The sequence below is a fragment of the Oculina patagonica genome, chromosome 6, assembly GCF_052425735.1.
Source record: "Oculina patagonica isolate OP01 chromosome 6, crgOcupat, whole genome shotgun sequence".
In the NCBI taxonomy this organism is placed as follows: domain Eukaryota; kingdom Metazoa; phylum Cnidaria; class Anthozoa; order Scleractinia; family Oculinidae; genus Oculina; species Oculina patagonica.
Window position 1 is genome coordinate 1,589,386 of NC_135763.1, and position 11,578 is coordinate 1,600,963.

Here is an 11,578-nt window from a genome sequence, read left to right on the forward strand (position 1 = left end):
ATAGAGGTGATTGTTTTAATATACATTGACCTACCTTCATCCCGTACATACATTTACTTTAAACTCGGGTTATCGAAGTGGCTGGTGTCCTAGTGATTATCAGAATTGGCCCTGACGAATCACGCAAACGTTAATTACTCCGTTTTTCGCTGTCTGGACTGATGTATTTCGCATTTACAATTATTGGTCGAGAGCTATGGTCGATAAGAATATAAGCACTTAAAATGACTAAACCTGTAACGCAGCACAAGTCAAACTACAGGAAATCTTGAGAATAAACGAAAACCGGAAATTGTCGCTTCAAGAGGGAAAAAGTGATCTTACGAGCTGTCACGCGCGCAAGTTCGCACTGATGTTCTCCCTATTTCGCCGGTAAAGTATCGCTGTTATTGTAAAAAACGAATCGACCTAATTCTTCCATAGTCTACAGACTAAAAGACTTAAGAAATGAGGCCATTTAATGTCCCAAAACTTTGCAGTGGAAATAAAAGGAAAAGACGAGTTTTGAACATTTTATGACGTCATTTCTACAGCCTATAAAATTGCAAGCCCGTACCCAGGGTCTTCGTTCCGACTCGAGTTACGAGATTGATAAAATTGTAGACCAGGGGAAAATGTGGTCGATTTGTTTAAAAGTATTTTCTTGGAAAAATGGTCAAGGGTCGATTAAGGGAACGATCTGACAACATTTATGAACATTGAAATAGCGTAAAAAGGTCAATTCCCACTCGTATTTTTCAACAACTTGTGTCTTGCAGAATTTGAGTGTCTTGGTGAGGATTTTTGCTAATTTACTGAAGCAAAACAAAAAGGAAGTTAACTGAAGCAAACAAGCGCTAGCAAGATGACTGAAGACAAGGCTAATAACGCTGGAGGTGCATGACTTTTGAATCTTTTGATATATCCTGTGAAACGTATTCAGTAGCCGCAACGTGAATTGTCGCATTTTTGATATGCCTATGCATCAAAGCACTTTGAGGTGATTCAACTGGAAAAGAAAGAACATTTAAAATTTTCTCAAACTTGGTCCAGTTCATAATTATGTTATGAGCATTACAAAAATGAAATAAAAAATGGGTGTTACCGTGCTTGTTTTTGTGCAACATGGAATATCGAAAAACGTGAGAAATTGTCGTGACTTTTCCAGAAAACAGAACTCGGTGAGTGGTGACACGTCAGCTAGAACATTTTGGAAGAAATATGCAACACATTCGTCGGCTTCAAGTGGAAAAATTGCGATTGTTCGAGTGTGGTACTGATTTTCCATCTAATTCGCCGGTAAATTTTCAAGAGAATATGGTTGTATAAAATAAATCGACCATGCACATTTATCCATGGTCTTCATTCTCATAGACCATAGATATGACGCCATAAAATATCCAGGGCTTTGCAGTGAAAGCACTCGCTTTACGGCCAGTTAAGTTTTGAACATTTCATGAACATGTGTTCTATGGTCTATTTAACAATTATTCCACGACGCACGTTGGATATGAGATGGAAGCACCGAGTTGGCTATAACGATCTCATATCCAACAAGCGCGAGTGGAATAATTGTTTTATTGAAAACGCCCAAAGAATTGCGATATTTGAGCTCCCGAGCTGTTTTCGTTGACGCGTAACGGCTACCATATTTGTGGCCAATTGTATATGAGCTCATATACCATTGCCTGTTAACCAATCCGCCCAAAAGCTCAGGAATTGCAATATACCATTGCTAGTTTTTGATAAAAGAGTGTAGACCATGAATAATAATTGTGGTCGATTTGTTAAGTGCATATGTGCATGTATGCCCTTCATGGTAACAGTTGGTTCTACTCTTCTATCCTGCGAATGTTTCGTAGCTTTCCATACTTTTGTGTTAAAATGCCCTAACTGTTTTTTTTTTTTTCGTGTAGAGGCCAACGTTCCAAAAATGGACCATCCGTTTTCTCAGCCGTGGGAGGACAGCGACTTGATTATTGTCGTGGAAGGGCAAAAATTTCACGTTCATCGACTGATGTTGAGTTTAAACTCGCCAGTATTCAAAGCCATGTTCAAGTCTGAGTTCAAGGAAGCAACAAGTGGTGAGATTACACTTCCCGAGAAGAAAGCAAATGAAGTATTAGATTTTATTAAACAGTTGTACCTAGACAAGAGAGAGGAAATCACAAGTAAGTGACCAAATACTTGCGCATTGCACTGATCACTGTCAGACCTTTTAAACCTACATAAGTACTTACTTCACCGTGTTTAAGTAAGAGTGGTCAACATCGAAATCCTTGATGCATTTTCAAGTTGACAGATTACAAGTATATCATGGGAAATTCGTCGCCTAGGTTATATAGCTTACTTTGAATACACATACCGAGAGTATCGGCGCGGGCGCGGATTGGGCGGGGGAAGGGGGAGGAGGACACAAAAAATTAAGATGGAATGGAAAGCTAGACAGGAACGGTGAATGCAATGGTGATTCGTCCTGTTCCAGGCGTTCGGTTACTTGGGGAGCAGCACAGAAAAAACCGAGATTAGCGCGCTGCCAAACGGCAACGCAAGTAGACGCAAGTTTTCAACTTACTTCTACTTGCGTTGCCGTTCGGTCAGGGCTCTACTTTTGAGAAACGTCTTTCAAGCAGTTAAATCCGAATTTTAAATAAATCAAAGTGAAATAGTTGGCTTTATTATTGAGAGAAAACAACTGCCATCGAAGTCGCCGTGAAAAACAAAAGTATCATGTTACAGCATTTGCAAGGAAAACAAAAGTATCTTGTTACAAACGAACAACAGTCGTGTTACGGTTGCAAAGATAAGCGTAAGGAACACCCGAGAAGAAACCCAGGTTGTGCTTCAACCTATAATTCAAAGAAAAATAAAGTAAAATGAACATGAAACATAAAACATCATACTTTCAATAGATCGACTCCATTGCACTCTGCACTATCCGTTGATTCTCTGAATTTAATTATGGCCTTTGTTATTCTATTTAGTGAATAATGTGGAGCACTTGCTGAAACTTTCTGACGAGTACCAGGTAAAAGGAATCCTTGACCTGTGTGCCAGTTGTCTCAGGAAAGAACGTAAAACAGAATACAATGCCTTGAAAATCCTTCTTCTTGCTCAGCAATACAGGCTGAACAATATAGCCAAAGATTGCCACAGTGTACTGGCGAAAATGAAGCTGGAGAGACTTGAGAAGTGTGAAGAATTCCAACTGCTTAACAACGAGAACCTCCTAAGCTTTCTCCTTCTTAGAGTGAGACTGCTGGAAGAACTTGTTAGGGACCTCAGTCCACAAGTTGCAGGAATTGTGGCTTGCACCATGTGGCTGTGGAACGAAGCAAAAAAGCCTATGAATTGGTGTCCGTCTCACCTTCCGAACGGGAAGGCAAAAGTAAGCATAAGAAATTGTATGCAAAAGTGTCCTGCGTGCAAACACGTCATTGAGTCCTTGGCATTGAGCACTGTTGCCGATGAATTTATACCTGATGAATCAAACAAACGTTTTTTTTCTCAACCCTGTTATCGTAGTTATTATTACACCGACCGCGGCGATCACTTTGATGGCACCCTTGTGAATGTCTTGGAAAAATTGTTTAATATGTAGTTGTTTATATTAATGGAAATTCACCTGTTTAAAAACAGCAGATATCATAAATGGAAAGAGCGTGCGCAGTTAAGTTATCATGTCAAGTTTGTAAGCAATCTCGTTCCCAGAGGCGGCGCGTTTGCGGTCAACGGATATAGAACGTTCAACGGCTCTGGGCGATTAAAGAACTGGAACTAAGGATTCCTGGTTCCGGTTTGATTGTGCGCGTGCGCCGGAGATTGTGGATGAAATGAACAAGTTTTCAGCAGCCAATCAGATTTGGCCGTGTTTTTGGCGGGCTTTCAGTCTAGCCCAGATGTCTCGATCAGTCTTGGTGCCGACCAAAAGGATCGCGGCCTTTGGAGACGAGATTGGTTTGAAAGGAAATTTATGGGAACCGGATCAAACATATGCATGAACTCAAAAGTTTGTTAGATTATGTGGCAACTCTTTCTTTAGCCATACAAACGACTATAGGTATGACTTTTCTGGGGGGGGGAAATGTTCAGTGTTCAACACATTTTCCCAAGGGATGATCCCGAAGTTTGTGGCATACCCGCTATTTTAGACCAAAATGTATGATTGTCGATATCCGCTGTCTGGCAGCTTCAATCCAAAAATCTGTAAACTATTTCTGATTTGACTGGTGCCCAGAAATGACTGTCATTTGCTTTTTTAAACTCTTAAGAAGGGCTTCAAAATATCATATATTGATATCACCGTACTTCTCGTTTTAACTGAGTGTTCACTGAAGAGAAACGAAATGAAATCGAGTTACTAGTCTTCTAGAAATCATATAAAATAGCTAAATAAAACATCCGTTCAATGTCCCATGTTGCTTTTCTGGTTCTCGTGTAGACGAGCGTATACGATCCACAAGGATCGCTGGAATCGTGTGGACATAACCTTTACAAACGTAAGGGAATAAGTGTGGACATAACCTACATAAAATGTAATCTAGGGAAATTGATGTAAATAATCTAATGCATTGTTCATGTAATGAATATATATTGTACTACAATTTTTTGCAATGTAAGCTTAGTCACGTAAGTGATGTTTGTGATTTCAATGAGAAAGGTAGCAAAAAAGCTTTTATTGTGTAGGGTTATATTGATTAATTACTACCTTCAGGTTAACACTAATCCAAAGTAGCTCTAAGTAAAAATTACATGTACACGTGCTAACTTAAGTATTTAATAAAATCACCGGCCTCAAACTTGTCGAACGAACAGGGACCGCGGAGCATGTTGGAAAGTGGGGGGGGGGGGGGGGGGGCTGACAATTGAAAAAAATTTATCATATTGAAAAACTTGTTTCAAGTCTTTGTTTTTATTTTAACTTTTAATTATTTTTCTTTTTAGCGCAAAAAGTGGTGGGGCCGCGGTTCTACCAGCCCCTCCCCCTCCGCGGTGCCTGACGAAGTTATCGGATTAGCATTACACGTACTGTTTACAGCCTGTCGTAGCTTGTTATTAAATATCAAAATATATGAAGACTGTATGAAGGGGCGAAATTTCATTAGGTAGGGACGATAGTTATTATATCACGTGGTTTCGGAGTACACTATATCCAGTACACTATATTCCTTCATCATCGGTCTTTGCTTTTAAATTCAATCAACAAAACGTCCGTTTTTAATAATATTACAAATTATTGGTGGTTTTCACCTGACGTCATTAAAATTCTGAAATCTAAACTGTTAATCCTGCGTGCAAAGTTATTTCACATATTCAAGATAAGAACAAGAACTCCTATAAAAATAATAAAATATTAGAGAGTAGAGAGAGAGGGAACTGGAACGAGTAAAGTTTCTAGGAAAAGTAAAAGTAAACAGAGAAATATCTCGAAATATCGATTTAGCTAGTTCAATTTGCGAAGTAGAAAAAGATATATACCATTTAAAACTTTTTCATAATAAGCTTAATGGCTACTAACACCTCCACTGACGGTGCGTTTGGAACAGCGAGCGGTACTGGATGGATTGCTGCAGCAAGCCTGCCTGGTAAGCTTGCATATTTCAGGTTTATTATTGAATTTATAATATCAGCTCTTCACATCATTAGTTAGAAGCAATATAGATATGTACTTCTATTTCAAAAAACCGATATAACCTTGTAGTTGCAAAAAACTGGAAATGCAGACTGCGATTGCAGCTGACTCTCATCGCTCACAAGTCTCGACGCGTCGCCGTACCGTATTGAACCGTGAGTCAAAAGAGTCGACTGAATAAAGTGCTAGTGCGGCCTACTTCATACAACCCATAACGATTTCGAGTTTATTGGAATTCGAAGTAGTAAGAGAACTTCTTGGTTTACTAATTGATAAGTCATCCGAAGACGATATTATATTATCGGGAAATTAATATATCAGTTTAAACTGATACCTTCTTCGCCGGGTGCGGAAGATTTTAGAATATTCAGAATATTATATCATCCGCCCGTGAAAGAACTTGCCCCAGCTTCAACAACAATATCTGACATATATGTAGATAAACAATGGACCACCGGTAGTGGCACTGTAAAAAAAAACGGTTTGAATTTCCGATATTTTTATATGTCGAAAGGAACGGTATTTTTCCACTTGAACAAATCAGAGTGTTCAAACGTACGTTTTGCAGTGAGACAAGATTGCTTTCCAGGAGAGGGCATAGGCAGTAATTTTAACCAATTTAAGCGAATATTGCATAAATTGTCCAAGCAGGTGGTACAGATCATTGTAAATCGGCAAATTTACGATTTAATTTGATATTCCAGCTAGTTTAAAAGAGCAACGGGGCGAACCGATCGCACTCAAATTAGGCCAGACTGTAGTTCGAAGACTGTTCTTTCGAGGACCGGGATCTCCGATGAAAGCGAGTCGAGGAAATTTTATTTTTCGGCTACATTCCAGAGGCGGTACCGGATTCTTCGATGTCGAAGTTGCACGCCTTGTGTAAATATTTGTATTCTATACACGAGTCGAAATTTTAAACTCCTAGAACTGCTCTCGCGCGCTACAAAACTCCAAGAAAACGGTATAAAAACAAACTTAAACAATGCGAAAATATTTCTACTTCATCTTATTACCAATGCAAGTCGTAAAAGCCGATTTTAGAAAGCTGCAATATTTACAATGGCAATTAATGAAGAAATTTGAATATTCATATGGGCATGCTGTGACCTCACAAACATAGGATGATAAGCCTGTGGTTAAACAAAATTTTTGAATAAAACGAACTTTTCCAAATTCTCCGTTCGTTGTGAGTAAAGTTGGCAGTTCCGTACGTCCGTAATGACTAAATTGGGGTGATTGGAGTGATTTGCCGTGAAGTGAAAGGGTGAAGGTAACACCAAAAATTTAACATTAAGATCAAGTTGCCTACTGCCTCGCATAGCGAGCATTTCTGACGTTATAGCTAATAGCTGTACGCTTACATTTAGTAATGTGCTTGCTAGCACGATTTAATGTCAGTCTGGAAGCTTGAAAGATATTTCTTGCGGAAAAGAGCCACCCTGGATAAGCTACCGATAAAGCAATCTGATTTGACCATCCTGACCTTTTATGACTACTTTTCTAAACTGTCAAGTATTTTGGAGAATAACATGCTTAGACATGATTCTGTAAAATAAACTAACTCTCCAAGTAGTAAGATCTCTATGTAGTAAGTTAGATTTCGCATTGGCTCTCCAAGATATCAGATAACATTATATAAAGAAAACGTTCCACCGTCTATAAACAATTAATTGTATAGAAAAATATCTAAGGTCAGTATGTTAATTGATTTACTCTCGATCAGGGATGGCTTGGGGGGACGAGAGGGGGCGGAGAAAAGGGAAGGGGTTTAAGCCGTCAGACGTTTTTAGCTTGTTTTGTTTCGAAATCATACAAATGTATGAGTAACTTTTGAACGACGTACATTTATTTTTTTCTAGTTTGTTTGCGTGTTGTCGAGCCAGAAGAAGAGGAAATAGAAGAGGCACACCCCTTTTCAGAGCCTTGGGAGGAAAGTGACTTAGTTCTTGTGGTGGAGGATAAGAAATTTCATGTCCATCGCCAGATACTAAGTATACACTCGCCAGTTTTCAAAGCCATGTTAAATACGAAGTTTAAAGAGGCAACTGCCAGCGAGATTCCGTTACCAGGAAAGAAACCAAACGAGATTTTGGACTTTCTAATGCAACTGTACCTTAAAGAAAGAGACGGAATAACATGTAAGTAAAACAAAGTGGCGCACATAAGAGTATTATAATGAGAAATTCAAATCAAAAGTGCGAATCGCTCTCGCTTATGTTCGGCTATCCTAGTTTTTATAGCTATAGTAAACAAAATTCAACTTGAACAACTTGTTTTTCTTCGGTATCCTCTTTCGCAATTTTGTCTTCTGGTCCTGGGAAAAATCGTTCATTATTTTAAATGGTGTATGATAGGCAAATATTTCGTTTATTTCTGTCAGTAGCATTCTGGCGATCTTTTCAGAAATGCCATGGACGTAAGGCAATTAAAAGAGAGCCGAGCATGGTCTGGGTAGAAAGATCTCGCAGGGGAGCCTGCAGACATTTTTTTCGTTTAATGTCTCCAGTCCATGATAGATACCAGAATAGGTATTATGACCTGTTGGTTAGATTTTTGACAGCTTCGCGATGCATATTGGCACAGGATGACACTGAACTTGATGCACGCTTTGCAAATTGCGTTACTTTTCAACCAAAACCCCCTGATGTTGAAGCAGCGTAGTACAGTCCTCATTCCCCCACTGGGCTAAAAGGAGAGCACAGAAGCTATGGTTTATCTGTGGCAAAAAAGCAATCATCGTGTTTTTAAAATTTTCTGACTAGTTTCGGAAGTAGTTTCAGTTGATCTTTCAATTGCTCCTTTCGTCTTAAGTCATGAAAGTTAGAATGCGCTTGTGTCGAACTTAGTTGAACTACCTCCGTGAAGATTTGCCTGTAACTGTCGTCTCTTTCCGATTTTTGTCATTTTTGTTTCGAAAAGAGACCCTGGGGATGAAGTAAAGGGTCGGCTGATGGGAAAGAGGGACTGCTTGTAGTATCACTCAGAATGTGACTTGTCATACATTGATTTTTCTGGTTCAAGCAGCAATTCTATTTTCTAGTTGTATTAGCCCGTATTAGTGTTAGTATTAGTGCCTACCTACTTGTAAACGTTATACTTGCCCATCCAACCAACCACCTAGCCAGCCACCTACCCTGAAAAAGTGTATAAAATGTTTTTTTTTTTTTCTATTCTTGTTAATTTTCAGTGAACAAGGTCGAGCATCTTTTAAAGTTAGCCGACGAGTATCAGGCAGTGTCAGTTCTTGACCTTTGTGTTAAGTGCCTCAAGGATGAACGAAAATCTAAACAAAATGTGGTGAAGATCATCTTCCTGGCAGATAGCACAGTCATGGCAAAAGAGGACGACAGGTTAGACGGTGTTCGCGAAGAATGCAACGACTTGATTAAAAATATTGAACTATCAGATATTTTGGGAAAAAAAGATTTCAAGAATTTGGACCGCGATAGCTTGGAAAATGTTTTCGTGCAAAGAACTGAACGATTGGAAAAGTTTCTTAAAAGGGTTTACCCTCAGTTTATCGGGTTGGCTGAGTTTTGTATGTTTTTGGGTTTGGAATCAAGATCAGCTATAAATCGTTGCCCTGAACATTACTTAAGCGGTAGTAAAGCAAATGAGGGGCTCTTTGAGCGGATCAAAAGCTGCACAGTTTGTAGGAAGATGATTTTACAATTAGTTTCCACATCAAAGGAATCATATGGCAACAAGGAACACCGGTTTGGGGGCATTTGTCACTTTGACCATCAGTTGATTTCCGTTATTCAGGATTTTAAAAAGATAATTAAATCTGATTTCGATACAATCAACACGTTGCCTACTGTACGTAAACCGTTCGGTACCGGTTTTCAGTTTACACCGCCCCCTAAACCGTTTGGATCTTAAGATGATGATGATGATGATGATGATAAGAATAAGAATAAGAATAATTTAACAGCACTTTATTTTGCCTCAGTCTGGTATAATGCATTTGTGTCGTAACCTTTTCTACATCCGGCAAAAGTTTGTTGCTGTTTTTTTTTTTAGAATCAAAGAGTAAATTCGGGGCTTAAGTTCTTAAGAGACTTTATCAAAGGCTTGATATTGGAGGATCAAAGTAGACTGCAAAACAGTCGTATATTTTGCGAACGCGCTCAGTCTTGGAACGAGAGGGAGAGGTCTGGAGCCAAGGTCAAAACTGTGAGCGGGCAAGCGAGGCTCGCGAGACGATCGGCGCTTCGCGCCTTCGATAAGCGCTTTTTCCAACGACTTAGAGAAAAAACGACTGTTTCGCAGTCTAGGATCAAAGCAACTAATTATAAAGCATGCACGGTGTCATGTTGTTCAGTACAGACTACAGCAACATGGCAAGTATTAACAAAACCAATTTTGTACTCGTCTGGCGTTTTTTTATGCAAAGTGATTATATTTCCTCGTAAGGTTTAACGATTCCTGTTCTAAAAGACAAGGACACTGGTTATATTTGATTTTTAATTTATCTAGAATATCGTTCACGTTATAGTTTTTTAATAGTATTTTAGTTTTTTATAGAGGGCCACAAGTTTGTTAGTGTTGTACACTATTTAGTGCTACCATCTTTAAATAAAGATCTTACTTAAGATTTTTATGCGTTTTGTGGTGCACTTTTCTAGCTTGGTGGGGCGAAGAATGAAAATTAGAGACCAAGGTCGACAACCATTAGAGACATTAGTCGTTCCAGATCATCATGCCATGTATTCCAGCACGCGTGGGTTGTTTATGCTATCAGCTATACGTACAGTTGTACATGTAACAGGACCACAGGCCATCACATTTGCTGCTAAAGAAAACTTAGATGCCTGTCCAAATTGAATCAGCCCTTGAAGCAAGATTGAAAATATGAAAAATTTCCTGAGTTAAATAATTTCCACGCCTTTTTGTCAGCATCGTATTTTTTGACCCGCGACGAGGAACTTCAAGCAGACCACTGAATCCAACGAGTTGCCCAAATGTTCTGAAACAATAAGACATTTTGCATAAAAAAGTCAAAGTCAAACTCCACCATAAAATAATCAAAATACGGAAAGAAGTAGCACAGTCCAACTATTTTTCAGTTCCTCTCCTAAGACTGATACGCGTCATACAATCTTAAAAGTTATTGTCTCGCATAAGGTTCATGCTCTGGCAATGAAGATTCTTGAATTTAAAGTTACAGTGTTCTCGTTTGAAGTCATGTGGTCGAGCAACTCAAGGATCTTGGTTGCTATTGTAAAAATTATCTGAACCAGAAAAAAATATAAGAAATAAATAGTCTGAAATGAAATCAATTAAAACATCTCAGCCCAAAAAATCCTAGTTTCAAAGAACATCCTTTGAAACGGGTGTATAGTCAGTGTGTCATCATGCGTCAATCAATCAACGCATTGATACGGACGCTTTATCATGAAATCACGGTTCTTCCGGTCCGTATGGACCGTCATCCATGCTTACAGGACGCGCATCTATTACAGAATGCGCATCTGGTCATAGCATTAAGCCCGGGCCAAACGAAGACGAGAGTTGATGAGAAGTCAAACTCTAACTCTCGTTTGGCATGGAACTCTCGTGCACTCTCATTGACTCTCGTGCGCTCTCATCGACTTTAAACGCGTTCAAATTTTTCATAAGACTCGATGAGAGTTTTTTCCCGTTCGGCCCAAGTTGATGATAGTCCATGAGAGTTGACGAAAACTCTCATGAGAGTCAACTCCATCAACTCTCATCCACATTTGGCCCGGGCTTTAGTGCACCGCGAATTAATTCAGTCGTTGCATCAAAGGTAAAAGAAGTATATGTCTGCCTCGTTCTTAAAAATCTGCTGCGCCTTAGGCTCGAATGCCATGGCCAGCCGTTTTGAGAGTCCGGTTTGAATCCTGCTTCAAACGCAGGCTCACAAAACTGCCAGAAATCGTGGCTAGTCATTGCTAGTTGCGCCTAGCCTGCAGAACAGTGCGCTAGCCCTAGATGGAC

General features: G+C 39.3%; 2 protein-coding genes across 3 annotated transcripts; both read left to right on the forward strand.

The window, feature by feature from the left end:
* Nucleotides 1-528: 528 nt before the first annotated feature.
* LOC144658084 (BTB and MATH domain-containing protein 38-like) lies at nucleotides 529-3,590 on the forward strand. 2 transcript variants are annotated; one of them, XM_078518403.1, is made up of 3 exons: nucleotides 529-875; nucleotides 1,896-2,150; nucleotides 2,964-3,590. In XM_078518403.1, exons 1-3 carry the CDS (start codon nucleotides 845-847, stop codon nucleotides 3,578-3,580), a joined length of 903 nt encoding a protein of 300 aa, XP_078374529.1. In that variant the 5' UTR covers nucleotides 529-844; the 3' UTR covers nucleotides 3,581-3,590. The 2 variants fall into 2 exon arrangements, with proteins under 2 accessions (XP_078374529.1, XP_078374530.1); XM_078518404.1 differs by having other exon boundaries at nucleotides 1,896-2,063.
* A 1,895-nt stretch (nucleotides 3,591-5,485) lies between these two features.
* Nucleotides 5,486-9,496, forward strand: LOC144656236 (uncharacterized). Its single transcript, XM_078516477.1, has 3 exons — nucleotides 5,486-5,564; nucleotides 7,474-7,752; nucleotides 8,802-9,496. Exons 1-3 carry the CDS (start codon nucleotides 5,486-5,488, stop codon nucleotides 9,494-9,496), a joined length of 1,053 nt encoding a protein of 350 aa, XP_078372603.1.
* The last annotated feature ends 2,082 nt before the right edge of the window (nucleotides 9,497-11,578 follow it).